Here is a 24833-nt window from a genome sequence, read left to right as displayed (position 1 = left end):
TCTCCTCTTCGCTTCATCCCTTCAATGAAACTCTTAACACTACAGCGAAACCAAAGTAAAAAGTCCCCCAATGAAAGAGGCAAAGCAGTAACACAAAAACTGAAAAGCTGGAAGACTTTAAAGGTCATTTGAGGGACTTTAATTTGATTGTTGTTCATGTAAGAGCACACACCCAGGACACCCTGATGGTTATATTGAGCCTCGATTGTTTCCTGTCACAGTGTCTGGCCAAACCCATGACCTGCTGGAGAGAGATCTGACTGTCACAGTAATGTGATTAGTACGTTAGACCAGCTCTGTGTGACTTTGTGTGTGTGTGTGTGTGTGTGTGTGTGTGTGTGTGTGTGTGTGTGTGTGTGTGTGTGAGATATGCTTTTAAGTTATTTTTGCCTCATACCGGACATTTTATCCCTTTCATCCTCTTTAGAACATGTGGAAAATGCTCTTTAACTGTGTGCTTCTCAAGATTAAAGATATGCCTATAATTTACCATAATTATGACAATGATCTTCATTTTGAAATTGATGAACAGTGTGTCAACAGAGATACTTTTATGGCAAAGTAACTAACTAATCATTAAATAATCTTACTTTTACCTTGATTTTGATTTAAAGTGAGTAAAAATGTGATTGTATTGTGCTATCAGAGTTTTTCCAGCCATGGAGATTATTCAATAACACGTTTGGTTGAATTCATGTTGGTTTCTGTGTCAAAAATCCAGAGATAAACACGTCACCTGGGGAGCTGAAGGCAGCCTGACAGCGTGTCTCTGTTAATTGGATTAGTTTATGATAAGTCTGGACTTAGTTTTCGGGTCATTTCAGATGTCCAATTGTTTGGTTCAGTGCTCTGCCATCTGTTCTCAGCTGTTTTCATGCAAAGGGAAACTTTGACTGTACTGATTGGTGGACAAATATTCACTCTCTGGAAGTAAACACAGTGACAGGATAGAGGTGTGTAATTGGATTTTTGACAGCGTTATAGTTCAGAAACAGATGATTTTGTGTATCTCTGACAAAACCTTTTTGAATTTTACTTGTTTTTAAATGTGACATCACAGACACACATTATCACTCACCCTGCTGATGCTCATTGAACATCTGTTCTGAAATACAGCCACAGCTCAGCGTCTTTGTGTAACTGTAAAATTAGACAGTTTTTTCAATCTTATCTTTTTCTTCTGTCAAAACACACACACACACTGAACTCTTTTATTCATGATTATTATATCTTATGTCACAGAGGAAGCGATTATCCTCCCCCACTCTCCCCTCTCTTACGCACATACTAGCTAGAGGGTGGGGGTGTGATTGTGTCTGAACTTGGACTGAACTTTCAAATTATTATTTTTTCCTTAAAGCACATTTTTGACCCATGACATTACTGACTCCAGCATCTCTTCACATTGCAACACCTTTGTGGCACATTGTTTTTCTGTCTTAAACACCCTGAGTTTCAGTTTAAAGTATGGCTTGAAGTGATACAGTGTAGTTATCTCAACAATAGACCTTAAAGTCTGTGGTTAGCTTAGTTTTAAAGCAGACGGATTCCACAAGAAGCACAGAGAGATAAACTCATAAGCTCAATCAGATCAATTTAAAGCACTTTCCCTTTTTTGTGACCTCTCAAAACATATTTACATCATAACATACATTAACCCATTCACATCACAGTCATGCGCTGATGGCAGATGCCGCTATGTTAACTGTGCATTGGTATTAATCCCATGCACACACTTCTGGCACAGCCAGAGGGAGAAATGTGGGGGTTAGGTGTCTTGAAAAGTCAGCAGACCTTAGTGACCTTGTGGGGACACATGTCTGTAAGAGGTCAGAGAGACAGGGTGGAGCCAACCCATTTAATGATATAAAAGTAAATGATAAAATTTTAAAATCCTAAAATGAATAGGTAGCCAGTGGAGTATGTTTAAGCTGCTAAAAGTTGCAATGTGTTGATGGTACGCTTGAGGCTGGCTGCAGAAAGACAGGAAATCATATACACACCAAGTCAAGCCCCCAAAGACTTTATAGTTCAAAAAACCACTTGGGTCTAACTCCCTAATTTTACCATTGGCACACACTGTATGGGATTGATTTTTTTCTAACTGTGATTGTATTGTGCTATCAACAGGCACCCTATAGCTGTTTGTAGCTGTCAGTAGCCTGTTTTATCCTCTGCCTGGGGACTACAGATGAGAACTAGCCATTTGACTAACTCTGGGATATTTACAGAAACACTAAATATCATGCACTGTTCTTGTAAAATAAAACTAAATAAAACTAGAAAAGCACTCAGAGAGCGCAGACCTCCGCCAAGCATATTGTGACTGTCACCCAACACTTAAGTCCTACTTTCCGGATCCAGACAGTGATCCAGATCACCACCAAAATTAAATCACTTCTTCCTTATCCCATTTTGAAAATTTCCTGAAAATTTCATTAAGATCTGTTTGTTACTTTTTGAGTTATGTTGCTCACAGACAGAAAAAAATCTCCCAAAAACATAACCTCCTTGGTCAGGGTAATAAAATAAAACAAAACAAAGGTTAAGAAATAAACCTCGGTTGAAACCAACAGCTTTATGAGTGCTGCTGAGTAGAATGAACAGCTGATCTTTAAGATTAAAGATCCTTCCCCCAAAATAATGAGAAGTTTAACACTGTTAAATAAAAGCTTGGACGTTTCAGAATTGTCCATCACTGACATTATAATGTCGTAGCTGAATGTATTAATTTCTCTATCAAGCCCTCAAGGCCTGATGCACCAAAGGATTGCGTAGCTTCTGCACATGCTTAACCTGTGCAAATAAGCCCAAAAGAGTCTAATTCACAAAGCACACAGAAAGAGTTAAATCCAGACCACGCTGTACTGCAGAGTAAAAAGCATCACTGTGTTCTAGTATTGTTTGCATACCTTCAGATGATCCTTTATGTATTCATTCGGCGCAAAACTGACCTTTTTCTATGAAAATGAGTCTCAGTGTAAATAACACTAAATTAATTCACACTGGCGTTAACAACCCTGTGCTGAGTGATAGACATTTACTGCCTGTTGCGAGCTGGTGGTAACTGTGCTGCACTGTTGTTGGCAATGAAACGTTTTATCAGTGATCAGAATGACAGTTTTTCCTCTGGATGATCTAAGAATAATTTCTGTTTATTCAGTATGTTCATGTACCTCTATCAGGATTTTTTTTTATCACAGTTAGGGATTAAATCAGTCTGTGGGTGTCTTAGGCCCAACCCCTACTTAAGCTGCCTGTGCTACCATGGAGGGAGGAATGTTTGTGCTTTTTGTTAGCTTGCTCAGGAGTAAACTGGTTGTAAACTGTGACATTTGTGTCACATGTGGCAAAAATTGACTCCTCATAAAATGGTAAGGACTCCCCCTCTCCATCAAGCTGATCATGAATTGATGATAGAATTTAGTGCTGTTAGGATGAGAGCACACAACACAGCTCTGCGCAGAAGAAAGTGGAGATGTAGCATCCCTCGTCAGTCACAAACAGGTGCAAAATTATTGCAAACTGCACAGAGATACAGAACTTTGTGTGGTTTTGCTACATAAATTAGACCTTGAGATGAAGCAGGTAGTGGGACTAATGATGTAAAATTTTTGGTGCTATTAGTAGCTGCAGTCGTATAAAGTGAGTTCCCCTCGCGGTATTCAGAGCAGCACCTTACCAAAACATGCTTCCTTTTGAGTCATTATGAGCTCTGCACACATCTGTTGGAGCCTGGTATTTTGCTTGTTTCTCTTCCTGTTTTGAGTCCAAACAAATCTAAAAGCTATAAAGTCCACTGTTAAATGTTTGAGAAGTAGAAGCTTGGAAAAAAAATAAAAAAAATACCATACACGCTACAAGAGAGGTTACTGTCACCTTTAATTTGTCACTATGAAAATCTGGAAGTCTACTGAACTTCCCAGTTGACCACAGCCTCCATTTGACTACAAGCTCCTGAGAGCCAGCCATTAGTGAGGCTCCAAAAGTTCTGGGTGGAGTGTTATCCCTTAATGTCTCAGTGAGCCGGGCAGTATGATGTATTTGTTGTTTTGTTGTACGGTTCTGGGCGTACATTTTTGAAACTCCGCTTCATGACAATACAGTCAGCGTACAGCGAGATCATATTGCTGCACCTGCTATCGCTCACAAAGGGTTCATTTGGATCAAGCAGCTTGCACAATGATTACTTTTGGAGTAAATCCTCAAACAGGGCCAAGATAATCTCTTTTTAATATTGCAGCACGTTCACAGCTTAATATTATCACTGAAGAGGAAAGGCTCATGCATGCACATGTTCATACACATGCACACACTCACCCCTTCTTAAACCACCTACAGTGTGACCTTATATTTGTTTAATGAGGGGCTTAGTGAGATGTTTGTGTGTGTGTTTGTCTTAGATACACCCCAGTGAGTACAGCATGAGTGCATAACTCAGCAATGTGTAAATATCTGTTGTATTGTTCCTCTGTACTGTGTAAAATGTCAGAGAGAAAATTACTTTCTTTGCTCTTCTGCTTTGAATATTATGGGAAGTGGGTCAAAAGAGGAGTCATACAAAAAAAAAGCTGCTCAATGCGTATGAACGATACTCTCCTCTACAAATTAAATTTATGCACCACCTTCTTCAGATCCTGAATGGAAACACTATCTTCTTTAGCAGTAAAATCACATTTTTGAGGGAGATACCTTTTTGTCAAGACTGATTAAATCCCTTAACTCATTCTTGGGTGGTCTCTTGGCTTCATCAAAGTAGGAGCATGGAGTTGCTGTGCTCATTTAATACACAGTCAGTGCTCCTGACACACAGTTTGTGTGCTGATAATGACTCCAGACTTTATGTGGAACTCTGAAAAAATGATGCAGCTGTGATAATAAGAGATTTTTATGCTGAATGGGCTTCTGTGCAAGACCTATTATGAGAATCTATTTGTTGGCTGAGCTGTTGTTGCTCCTGGTTTCTTGAACTGTGCAATAACAGCACATAGAATTGATGTGGAAAGATTAAGTAGGTTAGAAATTTCTTGAACTGCCTTGAGGTGAAGGTGTTTCTCCTCTCCTAGAACTTTATGACCTAATCTTAAATTTTATGGAGAATTTATGGGTGCAGAGATGGCCGCATGTGCACAAAGTAATACAATTCTAACCTGTCAACTTTTTTCAAAGTATTTGCAAACAGTGGTGGACTGGGACTGGAAAACAGCCCTGGACTTTGACCCGCTCCGGCCCACAAGAATAGAACATGTCGATAGACCCCCCTTCCAACAGCATCGGCCATCGGCTCTTCTGGCAGCACCGGCCATTCTGGTATTCTACAGAGTGTCAAGATGACCAGCTCGCCCCTGACATGCTCTGTTGTCAGTGTTATGGGTAGCACAAACCAACAGGAAATACCTCCATGGATTGAAAAACCAGAGACTCAAAGAGTTGTATATGTGCATGAAAACAATTTTACTTCAAAACCAAACACCAGTGCAGTAACTGACAAAAATATTTAGGAAGTCTGTGTAAAGACTGTGATCACTTAGCAACACTATCACTAATATATGTAGGAAAGTCCCAAAGCGACTGCCATTGATGGAAAACCTGAGAGCCATCCATACCTACATACATGGTGAGGGACAGCACAAATTTTTATATGACACTTGCTCAAGGTTCAAACTTTTTTTTGAGAGATACTTTTTCAGAGCTTCTCCAGGACATTTTCAACTCAGCAGGTATGACAGAAGTGTATCGGTCCTTGTACTAAAATGAAAAAAACCTGTAAGTGGAAGTCTGATTCAAAAGATGTGCGGCTACAACTATACAGATTTACATTCTTACAAATGATAACAAATTGATAACATAATAATGCAAATACACCTGCAGGTATAATGCACATAATTGATGAAACTGAGGAAACTTCAAGTGAAGTTTTATTAAAAAGTCTGACTTTCTAAACTTGCTCTGTCCTTGGCACCGACCTTGCTCTTAAACCTGATTGGTGCAGAGGTTTCAACTCAAAGTCATCTCCGAGTTGGACATAAGGTTACTCTTAGGTCACTCCCAAGTGTTAGCCTAGTGCTCTAAGGTGGACTCAGGTGTAATGCTGTCATTTCTGTATTTTTCCCCATGTTTGTTTTCTTATATGTCATGAAAGGGATGTAAATGAAATGCAATCCCCCCCTCGGGAGATCAATAAAGTATTCTGATTCTGATTCTGATTCTGAGGTACAGTGTAAAAGTCTTTGGTGTGACTCTGAAATGTGGGTCACGAAAATGAGAAATATTTGAGAGGTTTCTTTTTCTCCAAATTCCCCCAAAGGCAGCTCATGTCACTTTTGAAATAAAGAAACCAAGCATTCACAGGTTTTTGCTCTGAGAATATCAGAAAAAAAATGAAGGAAATATTAGAAATCTTTGCAAAACAATAACCTGAAACAATTTTTTTAACATGTCTGCTCATAATATCCTGCAATAACCTTCAACTAACACACAAGTGTACAGTAGCTATGTGCTGTGCAAGTGCAGACAAGATTTCTTACAGTTTTACTGCAAAACACTAAGCCAAAAATGTTCATAAACCAGCCTATTTGACATTTGTCACCAAGCTGCAAAGTAAAGTTGCACAATGCCGACATTATTCCTGAAAAGCAAATCAATACAACCCAGGCCGATGTGCTCCGTCTCAAACAGCCACGCAGTGGGAGCTCCTGGATGCATGTGAGCAAACTCTGGCTCTCACTTTGTGTTTGGTGCATTATCCCTGTGTATGCGTGTCTGCCCATGTGCTTGTGTGTGAGTGTGTGTGTGTGTGTGTGTGTGTGTGTGTGTGTGTGTGTTTGCTGCAGTGCCCCTGCTGAAGGGCGAACTGCAAGGCCCTGGTCAGCATGATGTAGGTCTCCTGGGGCATCTTGGGGTTTTTGGATCAATAGCTTTCCTCCTGCATCTCCCCGCCTCACTGGCCTCACCCCCCTCTCACCCACTGGCTTGACTTTGGGCTATTTATGGCATCTCTATGGATTAATGGGACCCCAACAATCAATGGGCCAAACTTACTATAACTGTACTCTCGCTTTGTATCTTTGCCAGTGTCAGCTCCTTTTCTCTCTTCTTCTCTGGGAAACTTTCAGTCATTGTAACTTTTCTTGTTGACCTGAAACATCTGAAATCTATAATCAATAATCTTAGCAGGTTTGTTATAGAAGAAATGTCTTATCTACTTGACAGGTTCAGGGAGATGTAATGTTTCAAGACAGAACAAGCCAGATAAAAGGACTTCAAGTTAATTTTCTTGAAATAGAAAGTAAAACTCAATGGCTGCTGGTGATAAATACTCCAGGTTGGGCTGTGCTGTGCCATACTTGATTTTTAACAACCATCCTTCTACTATTTGACACGAACTGCAGAATGACAGTAAAAAGTGTGTATATATATATATATATATATATATATATATATATATATATATAAATATATATATATATATATATATATATATATATATATATATATATATATATATATATATATATATATATATATATATATATATATATATCAGTGCCAAGCGGTGACGTGTTACAGTGGTCATGCCAAAGTGTTAACTACAGTGAGCGCCCATTTTTTAGCTTTTTATTTATCAATAAAAACATGTAATATGTTTTTCACGGAGCCCCGGAGGTGTCAGGCTGCAGAATATTTTATCAAGGCGAGGGAACGCCTTTCACGCATTAATAAAGCATTCCCCATTCCCACACTATAGCATAGTGAGAGAATGTGATAAATAAAGCGTTAAAGGGGCTTCGTAGTTTTTTTTAACAACTATATCAACTTGATTTTAATAGACACTCTCACACTCATACTTTCCCATGATATTAACAACAATGTGTTGGAATTTACAGTACAAAGCATGTGCGGAGATGCTTGCTCATGCTTGCTCATAGCAGTGTGAAGGTTGTTTAAATCACCGTAACCTGTTGTAGTCCAGTTCCATGGAAAAAAATGAGACATGGCCAACAGAACAATTTGCTAACCTGTGGACAGCCAGGTAGCCATTTATGTTTGCCATAAGTGCTAGCTTAAAAGTGACAGACAAAATTCTTTGCCATTTTTGTGATGACTAATTCAGGAGTAGGCCAACCACTTGAAATTAAATTCTTCTTTTCCTCAAAAGTTCCGGGACAATGGCGCTGAACGCAAAGACTGAATTGAATTGATTTCACTCATTTTGACTCGGCTACCGTGGCCATAAAGTTATGAAGTGAATCTAGTTAAGAGCATGCACATTGGCAGATGAGCTGCTTCACTGACAGCTTTTTGCCATTCAAAATGCTCATGTACAGTAAACGGCCTCTAGCCTTGTCAGACTTGAACTATTGAGACTAACAAAAATAATATGCATGCATCTTGCCAACAGTCCTTTATTGGCTATTTGTCTCCTCTTTATTGAGGCTTTTTCCAACATCCTGAAGCAGAGACGGATAGTCTAACACTTCTTTCTCACATTTTTAATGAGCATTAAATAATGTATGCACATCTTTATGTATATATTATATATTTATGTATGTCTTTTTGTAAATATAAGTTTTAAAAACAAATTAAAAAAAACAAAAATAAAAAAAAAATACACTCTCCACAGAGGACAGCGGAGCCCTAGTACCTTCTCTTGGCAAGCTGCCACTGGTAATAGTTAGTTAAAAAGTCAGTTTGTTACTTTCTTGATGCTCTTGGAATTTTTTTGAACTGGAACAAGCAATTTAGGTCACAGTTTTTGGCTTCTGATATCTTGTGATAAGATGTTTTTCATGACTGTTCAGTTCTGTAAGATTTGCTTTGAGTTTAATGAGATATTTTGTTCAGAAAAAATCACTGACTGTAAGATTTGAGTATTTGCAGTGGATAAGTTTCATCAAGCAGAAAGTTATCCTTGTTGCTCCACCCGGCAGAGTTAGCAGCAGACTGGAGTTCCAGTAAAACTGTGTCACCCACAGTGCAATTTGGCGTTACATAAAACATGTGCATCAGCAGCTGTTCAGACCACATCTGAAAACAATGGGTAGTGTAACTGTGGTATTTTGGCTGTGTTAAATGGAGACACACTGACAGCAACCTCTTTAAAACTAAATATAACCCTTTTATATACATCCAATTAGACTACACTACTTTTCAACCAGTGACTCACTTAAAATTGTTCCCCAGCCCCAGTTATGAGTCAAAAAATTTGTAGCCACACTTTTTACTCCTCAGTTTAGCAGCCCATTCTCTCGATCTCTATCTGATATCATGATGCGTAAACCATCTGTGGTCATTGTGGTTTTTCGCTCCTCACTTTAACAATAGCTCAGAGTTGAGGACAATGGCACCCTGACCCCCTGTTTCCTTTAGTGGCAATCCTGATTAGCTAAGTGACAAGCTTCTACCATGCCATTGTTACTGTATTAGTGTCTTAAAGCCCCTTGGAGGGCAGTAACCGCGCTCAGCTAATCATTTAGCAATGGTTATCATTCAGATGTTGATTGTTAGAGGTTGGGAGATACACTGTAGATATGAGAGGAGAGGGAGGGGTAATCGGTGGGAGAACAAGGGATTCGAAGTGTGTTTTGTCTGATGCTGAGAGTTACGTGATGGAAGCATGGCCATATATAAAACACTTTTCGCTTAACACCACATGGGAATCAAAAACGATGTAGATAGGGATTTGGTGGAAGCAATCAAAATGACACTTATACTTTTTACAATGAAGTTAAATAAAGGAAAATAAAGCATACTGCCAGTACATTTTTTGATATAATATTTTTTTATGGCTGGTTTATGAAGTCTAGCAGACACTGACACAAACATTTAATTCAGTAGAAAAGCAGCTTTGCAAAAGATCTGCCAGAAACTAAAACCAGACTAGCCTAAAGGTAAGAAAACAATCAGAAAACAGATTAAAGAGACCATTAGTGCTGTTTATATAATGTTGAGCCCATAAATATACCTTAAACATGACTTGATTTGAGGATATTTATAAGTACGGTACACTAAAGGAAGTATATTGCAGCTCTGTCCGCTCCTTTTGCTTGTCTAACTGTGTGATAAACCATTTCTAGAAACAGATACTGGCTGTCTGGCTTCTGATTTAGTCTGATTGGTAGATACTTGGGTGAGGCTTTAATATTTGGGTGTAGGATTTGTAGATGCTGAAACCTTTGGCCTCACATGTGGAAGTGAAAGAATGTGAGGATGAGGATAGGAGGGAGACGCTGGAGTGGTCCGAGTGGGCAGGGAGGGAGGAAGGGGCACAAGGAGTCGAGGGAACAGCAGTGGGCGTGTCACTTGCCAAAAGGCATACACATGGCCTGACATCAGACCACTTTAAGACCACCAAGAGCGGATGAGTGTGTGTGTTTGAGTGTGTTTGTGTGTCAGAGAAAGCTAGAGAGTGGGATGGAGAGGGAGGGAGGCAGTGCTGTGTTAAGCTCTTTGTGCTTTCACTTTGGCTAATATCAAACTGAAGTTTGAGGGTATGCTTAAGTGCAGTATCAAAGTGTGGGGTGTGTGAAACTTCAATGACTGTGCTTTACAATGGCAGTCAATGCTATAAGTCACAACGTGTTTCAGCTATGCTTTCATTCTACTCCTGAGCTACACATTTGTTATGTTTATACTCTATTTTTTTTGTGTGTTGATAAGTCATGTTTTACTGCTATTTATTATTGGTACTTCCACAGACAGACATGTCAACTCACACTGCAAAAGCACTGTTGTGCACGAAGGAGTAAAAATGAATGCACAGGGGCATACAACAGGACAACAGTACAGTTGTTACGATCGTCATGAACTACCGCGGTACGCTTGTGCTGCTCAATCCGCTGACTGCCTTTATACAAAATGTGCCTCTGTTGCTCCACTCTTGAACTTAGTATTCGCCAATACACCAGATGATTGGCTCAACTCTACTTCGGTGGAGATCCCCCAAAAGCTGCTTCTGGACAAGACAGTTATAGCACCACCTACAGGCCTGGCATGCTTACTACAGAGTTTTCAGTCCATCAGTGTTTCCGTGTAAACGCAGATTTCTTTCACTGCGCTTTAGCGTTTTCAGATGAAACATCATGTAAACAGGGCCTCAGTTTATAACTCATGAACAGGAATGTGAGTGTAGTTCACTCCGAGGGCAGTGGACGGCCGCTCACAATACACGAGGTGCCAAAAGGTGCAAAGAGATGGGGGAGTTGCTGAGAGGTGATAAGCACTGTTTTTTGAGGCGACACAAGTCAGATCTACTTCCACACTCTTCATGTATTCGGCACAGCTTATCTTGCTGACATGTCACAAAATATGGTTACAGTTTTGAACTTAATATTTGTCTGTGCTCCTAAAGTAGCATACAGTGATTCATTCATGTGGGAACAGGCTTGAGGGATAGGGATTAAAGCATAGATGGGCCTCCTTAAAAAGAGAAGTTGTAGCAAAAAAAAATGAACGTTAACTAGTTTATTTTTTTTAAACAAACTATGAACATGAACTTGTTCATTTTAATTGATGTGAACTGAACTTTGATCTAGCTAGCTTTTCGTGTGATGCTGTGCAGGTTGGGGCTTCTAGCTTTCTGCTGGCTTCATTTCAGTTTTGTTTGATCGAAAAAAACATCTTGGGTAACCACCAAGCAGCAGCCTTTCATATTGGAAACAAAGCCAGTGGGGAACTGACAACTGTATGGGGGCTGAACTCTTCAGTGTCTCACCATTATTTGTGTTGGGACAAAAAGTTATGGATAAGTATGCATAATAAGGGTTAAAGATGAAAGATCGCGTATTACGACAAGCACAACCAATATCCCTCACATTGCCTCAAAAACTAATGGATGTCATCAATAGAACTATATCCAAGTCTTAAAAAGCCTATGAAAGCAACCGTCCCCCTGAATGTGGTCACTTCTGTCTCCTTATAACAAAAATACACAACATGAGATTGACCCACACACGCCAAACTCAGGGTTTCAGATCAGTGGTCTACAGATGAACTGGTGGCACTGGTTTGAGTCTTATCTGTTCAACACATTTCTTATGAGATGATGCAGACCTGAGAGGTAAAAATGTCATTTAACTTAAGTTTGAAAAAATAAACTGTTAGTTGAATACGTCATGCACTCAAACCATGATCCAGTGCTGAAAATAAAGAATTTTTGAACCCTGTGATTTCAAACGATTCCTGTACCTGATGATACCTGTTGAGTGACATTGTACCACCTGTTTTTCTCTTCACCTGCAGCTGTATTCTGGGGCGACATCGCTTTGGACGAGGAGGATCTGCGTATGTTCCAGATCGACAGAACGATAGACCTCTCTCAGCACACACACATGCGCACACACTCCCGACAGGGCCACACATCTGGTAGGTGGACTTCACGTCTCCCGCTCTCACTTAGTTATCACCACGTCACGCACTCTCTCTCTGTGATGTTTCCTCTCAAACTCTCTCATAAGCAGCTTGAATAGGAAGGAAGTAGAAGGGGTCACATGAGGATATCAGCATTTATTGTGCATTGTTTGTGTTTTGATTCTTGGCTCTGGTGTGTGTCAGGTGGCCTGGAGGAACATGAAACTGCAAAGAAGAGGGGATCGTTATATCTGTTGCTGGAGAGAATACGCAGGTTTGGCTTCGGTAAGGACCTTCACTGTTCACTTTGGGTTGTAATGAAAGTGGGCTTTGAGGATTGGGTCAATAAGCTTTAAATCCTTAATACTTAACTTTGCAGCAGATGTGCTAGCATCCAAAGTGGAGCCATCTTACAGGAATACACCAGTTTACATTTCAACCTTTCTACTCATCAGAAGTTTTGGCCACAGTTTGATGTATATTTAGTGTGATAAATGACACTGTAAATCAAGTTGATTTCCATATAATAGTGATTTAAAACTTAGGGTAAAATTTGAGGCTATGTGATGAGAAAGCCATCTACTTTGTTCCAGGGGCCTTTTGAGCCCCTTTTTGGGCTACAGTAAAGTCTGAAAAAGAAGTCTAATTGTCGTCCATTTGCCTGTGTGAGAAGTGATTTTGTCTCATTATAACACTTAATAAAAGGTTTGAAGCACACATAGACTTTATGTCACTACTAAACTCTCACTGACTCAATTGTTCCCTTGAAGACTCCTGCTCAGAGTGGGATAGCGTACCAAGAACAGCTAATGCTAAAGCAGCGCGAGTCCCTCAGCTCACAGATTCTGCCATTTAACAGATTCTGCCATTTTAGTGTGTTGGCAGAGTTTGTTGTGGCGAGTAGATAAACACCTCTCCTCCTGATGGAGGCTAAAGGCTGAAAATGTGAAGTTTGTTCCAAAAAGGCAAGTCTTTTTTTAGATTTTAAATATTAAAGTCATTTTTGTGCTCTTTCCAAGTCTGCAAATTATAACACAGCCAACCCTCCTCTGGTGCAAACAACAAAATCCAGTGTTTTATTCAAATCAAATGTTATATAAACCAGAACCTTACCTGTCTAAGTTTTATCATCTTTTGATCTATGATCACACTCTAAAAGGTCATTCATTATGGAATTCATTAATATCAGAGCACATTTATGAACTGTATAATATTAGATCAGTATGAAAAAGTCAAACTGCATCTGCCTTTAGGGGTGTATACAGTTTTTACTCTCTGTTATTTAACAGGAAAGGCACACATTGACCTAAATTACACAAACATCTACAAACAAGGTGCTGTGGAGTGAGAGGGCTACACATGTAAAAATGGCTTGAGCAGTATTGGATTTGATGCCTTGCTCAAGCAAGCTCCAGACTGCGTTAAAAACTCAGTCATGGATCTGGGACCACTCACCCTTTAGACCGAGCCGCTCCTGCTCTTATTTTGTTTCGTCTCAGGTCAAATATGTGCAGGAACTTACAGTTCAGCTTCAAATGACTGTTTGCCTCTCTTATTCTGTTAGATTATCTCCCAAAAAACTCCACCAAAGGCACGACTGTTACCAAAAACCCGTCTGGAAAAGGTGGGAAGACTGGGAGTGTTGTGAAAAGCCGATTCCCCCGTGCAGCCACGTCCCGAGCCGAGAGGATATGGCCTGGAGGAGTCATTCCCTACGTCATAGGTGGAAACTTCACTGGTAAGCAGCTCTTCTAGACACTGCATTAAAGTAAAACACACTCTGAGGGGTGAGTGTGTAAAAGTAGGAAGTGAAATGTGTGTTTCAGGTAGTCAGCGGGCCATGTTCAAACAGGCCATGCGTCACTGGGAGAAACAGACGTGTGTGACGTTCATTGAGAAGACTGATGAGGAAAGCTACATCGTCTTCACCTACAGACCCTGCGGGTGAGTTTGGCGAATCTCCAAATGAATGTGAGCTTTTGCTTGAATGTGTGTGTGTGTCTGTGTGTGTGAGTGTACCTAGAGTGTAGTAGTGACCTTGTCACAGTGAGAGACGACACGGTCACTCAACAATGGCTCCGCTTTCCTTCCTGTCCTGCTCCTGTTTCCCCGTCCCTCCAATCACACCACGGAGTCTGAGGTTTTGTATGTAAGAGCAGTTTTTTGTACATACTCTGCAGAAATGCATTGTTCTGTCGAGGAGTAGCCCGGTCGGTAGGATCAGAGTGCATTTGCAGTGAGGTAGCACTTTAACTCTGACTTTCTTGGTTGTAAGGTTTGGTGGGGTTGAATGTATTCATCAAATCTGCCTCTGAGCGGATCTCTAAAAGAGAAGTGTATTTTATGACATGCTGAATACATTCATGCTTGATCATGATCATTTAGAGTGATTCTTTACTATTTTCTACAAATTACTGAATCAACTTTTACCACTACTAGTCCAGTTTCAGTTTGACTTGTACCGATGTTTTCATACTGCTTGATAGAGTATTTTCTAATTGTAAGTCCTTACACTTTCCTGAGAATTAAGTGGGAAAAAAATCACAATAAGTCATTAATCAAACATCTTTTAAAGCTCCTGTGAGGAGTTTTTGACTGGACAGACTGAAATTTACTGTGTTGCCTTTATAAGACCTACAAATACAAACAAGTCTATAAAGCCCCGTTTTCACCAAGTGGTTCAGTTCGGTTCGTCTCAGCGCGATACACATTTTACGGCGTTTCCACTGACTAATACTAGGACATACCCCCAAATTACCAAGACAAGCTGTCTCACTTTTTGGCACCCTTCCGTAGGAGTGCCAGACCAACCTGATCTGATCTGGGGAGGTGGAGCTACAACACTGCAGACCGTTGATTGGTCGAAAGAATCGTAACTTACCGTGCAACAGCGGCTACATTTTTCCTGGCGGCACACTGTCTTCTGTGAAACAAAGCTTGATTGCACTTTGTATCAAGAAGCCACATGCCAATCACAAAGAGGATGAAATGCTGGCTGCCTCCCATCGTTGCTCTTTGTTTACAGTGTCGTGTTTTTCTTCTTTGTTGGATGTATTAGCAAGGTAAACTGTGTTGCGCTTCTTTGGCTTCACGCTGTCGGCATCCAGCTTCCACAGGAAACAGGACCAAGCTTAACCGAACCAACCCGTACCAAACCATACTGATCTAAACTGGACTGCTTGGTGGGAATGGGGCTCAAGTTAACAGATCTGCAGTGTCTATGTAATTTTTGCAAGTTGGTTTACAATAAGATTAAAAGAAAACTTGACAGCAAAAGTTCATAATGCATTTGACTGTTGAAAAACAGGGTGAGACTTTTAAAGATTAAAAGTGGATAAGATGTGTCCGTTTGTCCACTGACAGAATCAACACTAACATTAAGTCCCCTCACAGGAGCTTTGATTACAGCTTTTTACAGTTCAGGGTGGCATTTTCAGAGTTTTGAGGTGTCTTGACATCTTGACTGCCAAGTGACCGAACTCATTCGATGTGTGATTCAGATCTTTACAGCTTAAAAAACACACACACATGGCAGTAGCTGTAAACTTTTGAATTTAGGGCAAAAAAATAGCTGCTTTTTGGTTATTCCTCATCATATTTTGCTGGATGGAGCACCTGTTGTTTACATTCTATGGTGTGTTAACTTCTTTCTTTTAATTAAACCACTATTCTTAATAAAGTCCCCATTTAATTGCTGTAAAAAGTTCATTTGAAAATGCTTTTGATTTGAAATGCAGTGAGTGAGAGGGCTGTATGTGAACCAGTGATAGCAGTTGTCTCGTGTCCTGTCATAGGCCGGCTGCATCAGAGATTAGACACTTTAATCTGATGTATAAATACCCTGCAGCTTGGATGTGCAGCCTGAAGGCCTGAGAGAGAAGAGGGCAGGTGAAAGAAATATATGTAACTCTCTTCTTTAAGACCAGAACTACAATTTATGTGTGGTATTTATTGAGGGTAGAGGAATGGGGCCTGAACTGGTTGCTGAAAAAAAAAACTCTATCTACTCCAGTGACTCCTGATCCTCACCCTGCAATCAGCTCGCTGGATAACTTTAATCAGATTTGTTAGCCTGGCACGGATGTCTCGGCTAAACAGAAAAAGGGCTGAGTGTGTGTTTCTGTGAGTGTGTGTTTTCTGTGAACAGTGATGTCCACAGTATGAATTCTCACAGCTTATTCACATTAGGTTATGAAACTGCAGCACTATCAGGAGAGTTGTATGTAAATAAATCCTGCTGCTTTTCCTCTGGTGGCGTAGTACGGAGCAGGAAATCCTGAAGAGTGTGTGGTGCTTTTGTGTGCATGAGTGTGTCTGTGTGTGTTTTTACAACACTGCTGATGCTTTTTCTTCTGCAAAATGTGCCCTTCTGCAAAAAGTAAAAAAAATATCCTCCTATCTCCCTGCCATTGACTTCTTGCTAATCCTTGTTAGGTGTTGTTCCTATGTGGGTCGACGTGGCAATGGGCCCCAAGCTATCTCCATAGGCAAGAACTGTGACAAGTTTGGCATCGTGGTGCATGAACTGGGTCACGTCATTGGCTTCTGGCACGAGCACACGCGGCCTGACCGTGACGATCACGTGACCATCATTCGGGATAACATCCAGCCAGGTGAAATTAAGATCCCAAAATACCTATGAATCTCTGTTTCAGTCTTTTTGGTGTGTTTTTTTCTTGTCTGGAAACAAAGGACGTGTGTGTTACCTTTTCAAATTCACACTTGACTCAGGGAGTGTATGAGTGTGAATGAGGGTTTCAGTGACTGTGAATCACCTCGAGCCCCAGACTTCTTTTTGCCTCACACACATCTTGACATGATGACACAATCTGACAGGTGTTTAATTGAATAATAGCACCTGAAGAAAGTTTTCATTATGAATGAATTTCACAATCCTGAGCTACAGTCTCTACAAAAACATGTATTTGAAATGGTTCATCTATATTATTATATTATTATTATATTATTCAGCTGTCATAATTTACAAAATGCAGAATAAATGCAGTTGATTGTAAGACAACCATATGATGCGGCTGTTTGTGCACATGTGTGTTTCCCAGGCCAGGAGTATAACTTTCTCAAGATGGAGCCGGGGGAGGTCAACTCTCTCGGGGAGCCGTATGATTTTGACAGCATCATGCACTATGCCAGGAACACCTTCTCACGGTAACCGGCAGCACCGCCTCATCACTTGACTTGTGTTGAATTTACAAAACAGATCAGTTGCGCGACCTGCCAACACAGATTTTTCTCATTTCAGAAGTCTGCTCTGTAATGTTGTGAAACAGCCAGCCTGATTGTTTTTTGAATGTTTCTTTATGTCGATATTTGAATTTAGCCAGCGAAGTCTATTAGAGCTGAAAGTTACATCAATCCTTGACAAAATGTCCACACCATGGCCAAGTTAAGGCTTTGTTCAGTGTGTTAAACATTTATACAATAAATAATGGGAGACAAAGTGTCATCAGTCAAAAAGGAATTACCACAGCTATGTATGTGCAGTGTAGTAGCATTGAGTAGTAGAAGTCATTCAGGCTTTGGTGCATTTTGGACAAACATTCAGTATGGAGCAAAAATGGGTCAATTGTAATCTGCAATACTGACAACAAACAAACAGAGTTGACAACCTGATTTTGATTAAAAATTACATTTTTTATGAATAATCTAAATGACTCTGTGATTTGACAGCCAATCAACATTTAGAGTATCCTACTTCCTTGAATGCATCAGAAATGGTCAAAACAACTTCATATCAAGGATGATTTAAAAAATAGTTGTTTATTCTCACCGTGGGGACAGAACTGGAAACGGTTTCAGATTCAGGTTTAGACAACTTTATAAATCCCTCACGGGGAAATTAGTGTGAAGCAGCTCATACACATAAGAAAGCAATGAATGAGGAGTTGAAATTTAAGAACATAAAGAAGACCTAAACTGGACCTATCATCAATAAGTCACAAATGGACTACATTAGACGAGATGCTTCAATTCATTTGGCACAGCTTTAAGATTTTTTATGGTATTGGTTGAGCAAAGCTGGAAACGCACAGACCAGTTACATACGAGTAAAACCATCTAACGTGACGCCTCTCAGTCAATGAAGTCTCTGTTACCAGGCTTTAAATATTGGTGGTGACAAAAGTTTAAAGGGGACATATCATGCTGATCTGTGATTTAATACTTACATATAAAATAATGAAGTAGAAAACAAGACCTTTCACCCCCTGAATTTTCAAAAAATTAGATATTGTATTTTTTCTGATATCCTAGAATGAGATTTGATGCCTCTGAAAATACGTCATTGACATTTGGCTTCGAGATTTTGACCTCAATGACGACACGAGGATCCTCTCTTTTTATTGGAGTAATCTGATAAAGCAGCTCCTCCTCTGTGAAGTCAGTTAGTCACACAACCGCCACCGAGGGATACACCCACCAAGAGCCGACTGACTGAGTGCTGGATGCAGGGACTCTGCTCTGCTGAGCAGCTTGGCTTTACATGGTGAATTAGCATTTAAAACACTGTAGTTTTAGCTGACATCATAATACTTGTGAGGCTGTGATATTTGCATGCTTGTTTAGACATGCACTGTGAATCTGGACCACAATAATGCTGCGGTAATAACATAGTGACAAACTGACGATAGAGGCGATCTTTAGACTACACTTTCAGCATGACAGATAAAACAGACAGAGAAAAGTGAAGGTGCAGGATGGAGCCCTGTTATAGAAATAGTTTATTGGTGAAGTCTGCTTATATTTCCACGTATAAACTATACATGTTACAGTACCGGTTTGACTCACCACACTGAAGCGTCCTGAGATGATCTGTGCCGAGGTGGATTTTCTTCCTCCTGAGCTGCAGAACCATCCGGGTCTGACTCGGGGTCCAGTACAAAAGGACGTATCCTACACTCTGCCATGTTATTAGTGCTATCAATGCCTTACGGTGAAGATTTGGAAAACAGCAAACTCGCTCGGTCTGCTCCATTCAATGTGGCGATTTTGTAAATACTGCCATGCTGCAAAAACGGCCCCCCTGGCTCTACCCCCTCCACCCCTCAGATGGAACTGACCAATCAGAGCACAAAGGGCTGTGACGTTGTGAGGTTACTGGAGGTCATTCTTGAAAAGGAGCGTTTCAATGAGATCTTCAGAATGGCCAAAAATGAGGATATTGAGAACGCTATTGTGGGGCAATGAAGGAACTAAATGACTTGTACTGAGGGCAGAAATGCTTTACAGACATCCTAGTCTGGCATAGTGAAAAGGAGAAACAAGCATGATATGTCCCTTTTAAAAGTGAGAGACTTGATGAAAAGATGATTGAAGGAGTAAGAGAAATAAATAAGTGCTAAATACAGAAAATAAAATCCAAACATGGTGTCTATGTGTGTTTGTGGGTGTGTGTGTGTGTGTGTGTTATGTTGTTCCAGACCTTCAATTCACTACATTTTCTCGAGGTAAAGCCAATGTTTAACTTCTTATGTACAGTGAAACTGGCAAAACTCCATAAAGATTAAAACCATACTTTTTTATTCTGTTGAGAAAATTTATTTTTACTTTTGATGTGAAAAAAAAAACATAAATAATAGAATAAAAAAGCAAGTGCTTCTTAAGCTGATAATTGGACTTTTAGCACTCAAGCGCTCAAAGAATGATGTTTCAACTTGAAATAATTAATCACTTACTGCTGGCTACACCCATCCATCGTTCCCACAGGCATACGTCATCCTCAGACAATAGCTGATTAGCTTTAGAGAAAATTAAGTTACATTTTCTCATTTTAATCAAATTTTTCTTTTGGGTTGAAAACTTTAATACATAAACTTTGGGGAAAGCTGAAAATAATTACCCATCGCTGCAATGAAACAACTCGTTTTTGTCTGGTTTACATTATACGCTTTCCATCTATCTCCAACCAACAATTTAAACAAAATCAATATAATTTGTGGAGCCGTGAGGTCATAAAACTATCATGACAAAACTTACATCAGGGCGTAGTGAGGATAAATGTATTTATGTTGAAATGCTTTGTTGCAGTTCCTAGAAATCAGAGCAAGATGTGTGTTAACTGTCTCCTCTCCTGAAGGGGGATGTTCCTCGACACCATCCTTCCATCCAGAGATGAAAACGGGGTCCGGCCTGCTATCGGCCAGCGGACCAGACTCAGTAAAGGAGACATTGCACAGGCAAGGAAGCTGTATAGATGTCCAGGTATTTGATATATTTACTTTGAACCCACAGTGTGTTTACGTGTGTGTGTGTGTGTGTGTGTGTGTGTGTGTGTGTGTGTGTGTGTGTGTGTGTGTGTGTGTGTGTGTGTGTGTATTTGTATGGAATCTCCTTGTGTAGCTCTGAATTAGCCCTCCCTCCGCTCTCAAAGGCTCGGAGGTGAAATTGAATAAGCTGTTCTTCCTCGTGATGCTTTCCTCTCTTGTTTCACATCCCACAGACATAAAAACACACACTTTCTCTCTGTTCTTGCACACGCCCGTGCTGCTCTGGCTGCCACTTGGGTCCCTGTTGTATGGCTCTGACGTTATCTGGATCAAGCTGTGATGTTACAAATGGTTTAAGAACACAGATGCTACCACCCCTTTTTGGCACATGTGTACACACTAACAACCCTTAAGAGTTCACTCCTAAGGTCATCATGTGTGCACAATTACTCCAGTCTGAGAAAAAGCACACTGAATAATGTTGAGACCTGGGCAAAATGATCACAGTCACAATATTTTTCTGTGTGCAAATTTTCCTCTAGTTAAATTACAATAAATCCAAGAATGTGATATTTACTGTATTCAATTTCAGCACCAAAAAAATAAGATTAGCCCCTTGTTCTTCTCGACTTAATTTCATTTTAAGACTGGAGCCAGAGCAAGACAGTTTGCATGTCCAAGCTGGAAATAGACACAACTTTAACCTTATAAGGTCACATTTGAGCGATACCATATTCACTGACAGATGAACAGAGCCCCAGGGCATTGTGGGGGAAAACAGCATGCATGACGGGATAGGAGGGGCACATTTGGCTAACCTCCTTTTGCGAGGGAGCCATGGCGTAAAACTCAGAATGAAGAATAAAAAGAGTAATTTGTGTAAACATTTTTTCCAGTAATCCACTTGCAGCTGTATCAGTTTATTTCTTTGTGAGAAATTAGAGCCTAAATCTGTGACTGTAAATTACTTGTTTACTGGGGAATCCTGAATTCTGCTTAATTGTGACAGCTTTATTGACTGTGGTTGGATCTTGGGTGAAAAATGATACACACAGGGATACCAGCATTCACACTGCAGCTTCCAACGTGTAAATCTAAAACAAAAGAATACAAGTTTGTGATTTCAGTTTCTTTACTATGCTCTGAATCATAAATACAGTTTTTTACAGTTTCCACATGGAAAGATTCATTGTTGTACACATAAACAGATTGACAAAATGAAGTATCAAGCTGTTGTTTTGGCATTTGTTTTATATTCGTATCAGTTAATTGGGAGGGGGAGACTGAGAATAAAACGAGCTATGAAAGCCATGTGTTCTTCCCTATGTACTGATCATAAGTGTCACTAAGTAACAGCAGGACTCGGCCACAGGAATGTAACTCCATCTGTGTGCATTTGTTTGTGTGTGTTGCAGCATGTGGAGAGACGCTACAAGAGTCGACGGGCAACTTTTCGTCACCTGGTTACCCCAATGGATACCCCTCTTATACACACTGTGTCTGGAGAATATCTGTTACACCTGGAGAAAAGGTGCACACAAACACACACACACACACACACACACACACACACACACACACACACACACACACACACACACACACACACACACACACACACACACACACACACACACGAACACACACACACACAAAGCTCCCTGCAATGCTGTGAAAATGTATGCAACAACAATAAGAAACTGCTGACAGTATTGCTGCATATTGATCATCCTGACACTTTGGGTACCACCCTTTTCCTCTTTTCTGCCTCACCTCGTATGCTCCCTGAAGCTACAACATCTGTATTCACACAAACTCACAACTACTTCCTCTTGCCCAGATTGTCTTGAACTTCACCACCATGGATCTGTATAAAAGCAGTCTGTGCTGGTACGACTACATCGAGGTTCGGGATGGATACTGGAGGAAAGCTCCACTGCTTGGTAAGTTTCAGCGGTCAGCCAGGGGGTGAGATGAAGAAGGAACAGGACTGGGGAACTTATCACCCACTTGAAATCCCTAAAGACATTTTTTTCTAGAGATAGACCGAAGTGGATTTTTTGGGCCGATACTGATTATTAGTAGGCAAGGAGGCCGATAACCGATATTTGAAGCCGATATTCATTTGCAGTCGAAGTGAAAATATTGGCGTAAAAAATTTTGAACAAAACAAACTCCAAACACTTAACAGCAATCAAATGCCTTCAAGCACTTTGTTGATTAAACAGCTCCCAGGCTTAGCAGCATGTTTTATAAAGTTAAATGAAAACTTAAAAAAAAAGTAGCTCAAGTTTACAACGGTAAATAAAGTTTTTAGAAATTTCTATGTAACTGTAATAAAACTGGACAGAATTGAGTTTGTGCTGCCTTTTACTGGCATGTAATGCAGCTGAATTAATTTTCTGTTTGGTTTTACATGACTGATTTTAAATGACCATCTAGGGCTTCCATAGTGTAGACAGGGAGAAATTCTGTGCAGAGAAGCATTAAAAAAAAGCATTAAAAAAAGGCCAATGCCGATATGCCCCAAAATGCCAAATATCGGCCTCGATAATCAGCCTGGCCGATTAATCAGTCTATCCCTATTTTTTCCCCTTAATGATTTTCTTGTTCCTTCATAATCTCTTTTATTTCTGCTGAAATCATGGCCTCTTCTTCAATGACATATTAAGGATAACTCCAACCAACTTTATCTAAGACGTGTTGTTTTAAAAAACACTAATTGAAGTGGAAGGTAGATTCCACACCACAATGCTCAAAAGGGTAACTACACCAAATTGCAGATGTGGGCTTTTCTAAATGCTCTTTTATGATTAAGAAACGTTTGCTGTAACCTTGATGTAAATATAATAATAATGATAATAATAATAATAATAATAATAATAATAATAATAATAATTATTATTATTATTATTATTATTATTATTATTATTATTATTGTATTTTCATGCCACTTTTCTCCTAATTTACCGATAGCCTACCAGGCAACAGGATTACCTACAACTATGAAGTCTGTATGTGAAGGGTCAGATACTAAAGCTTGTTAGAAACAAGGCAGAAGTTTTATTTTGTAATTTGCATTGAACGAGTCACACATACCAAATTAATTAGAACTAAACCCTGAAACGCCAACAAAAGTGAACTGAACTAATGATAACAGTCTTCGTGCTGGACAGTGGTGCAGTAGTTAGCACTGTTACCTTACAGCAAGAAGCTTACTTGTTTCTATCCCCCAGCCTGACAGATGCCTTTCCCCTGCTTCCTCCCACTGTCTAAATACATGCTGAGTTGATTGGTCACTCCAAGTTGTCTGTAGGAGGGAGTGTGTTCATAAATGGTTGCAACATCACATGAAATGCTTTATTTTCTCTGAGCCACAGAGCCAAAAATGTGTTACCTTTTGATAAAAGCCTTTCCCCCAATGTAACGTCTTCTTTTCCAGTCAGTAGAATAAAACAAATTCCTGTTGACTCATCATGGTTTTGACCAAAAAGATGACTTGTAAGATAAAGTGTTTGATCCTGCTAACTCTATACTCGTTACTTAAACAAATACATCTGGTTTCTTTGTTTCTTTAAACATTACACAGTGAGTATCTTTATTTTCCCAAGCTGGACATTTGCTTGGTACCTTTTTCCAAAATCATCAAGAATTGTGTGAATTCTCCCTTTATTTCAAGTGGACTGCCATGTACAAGCTGACAGCAGCACTGCATTGTCTGAGATTGGACTCACATGTCTGAGGAGTTTTTTGATTTTTCAATCTGAAAGAATGAAGCTGTGTGCCCTCATGTTTTACATCTCATCAAGTCAAAGGTTTTTTTTTCTATCAATGTCTTTAACAGGCAGGTTTTGTGGCGATAAAGTCCCTGATGTGTTGGTCTCCACTGACAGCAGGATGTGGATTGAATTCCGCAGCAGCAGCAACTGGGTGGGGAAAGGCTTTGCAGCCATTTACGAAGGTAACTGCTCTGATAGAAAATCAAAGAAACACCGGATAAATAAAGACAATCATACTAATGAAGGTACTCTGGCTGTCTTTTTCTCTGGTGCAGCGATCTGTGGAGGAGAAATCACCAAAGACTCAGGACAGATTCAGTCTCCAAACTACCCTGATGACTACAGACCATCTAAAGAGTGTGTGTGGAGGATCACTGTGTCTGAAGGATACAACGTCGGCCTCAGCTTCCAGGCTTTCGAGGTGATTCACTCAACGTGTGTGTGTGTGTGTGTGTGTGTGTGTGTGTGTGTGTGTGTGTGTGTG

The 24833-nt window shown here is 40.0% G+C and overlaps 1 protein-coding gene across 1 annotated transcript in view; it reads left to right on the top strand.

Moving 5' to 3' along the window:
* tll1 (tolloid-like 1) overlaps positions 1-24833 on the top strand; it is a 66487-nt gene that overhangs the window by 14546 nt on the left and 27108 nt on the right. The window contains exons 2-12 of the mRNA XM_074687275.1: positions 12241-12363; positions 12553-12633; positions 13913-14086; positions 14175-14292; positions 16783-16961; positions 17409-17514; positions 20441-20565; positions 21986-22101; positions 22411-22513; positions 24415-24531; positions 24625-24770. Of these exons, the coding sequence (XP_074543376.1) occupies positions 12241-12363; positions 12553-12633; positions 13913-14086; positions 14175-14292; positions 16783-16961; positions 17409-17514; positions 20441-20565; positions 21986-22101; positions 22411-22513; positions 24415-24531; positions 24625-24770 (1388 nt within the window). The remainder of the gene's footprint in view (positions 1-12240; positions 12364-12552; positions 12634-13912; positions 14087-14174; positions 14293-16782; positions 16962-17408; positions 17515-20440; positions 20566-21985; positions 22102-22410; positions 22514-24414; positions 24532-24624; positions 24771-24833) is intronic.

This window comes from Halichoeres trimaculatus, unplaced genomic scaffold, assembly GCF_033239565.1.
Source record: "Halichoeres trimaculatus isolate MK-OKI-2021-1 unplaced genomic scaffold, fHalTri1.1 fHalTri1_scaffold_2, whole genome shotgun sequence".
Classification (NCBI taxonomy): Eukaryota; Metazoa; Chordata; class Actinopteri; order Labriformes; family Labridae; genus Halichoeres; species Halichoeres trimaculatus.
Note: the sequence above shows the minus strand (reverse complement) of the source record. Positions and strands in the feature narration are given on the sequence as shown.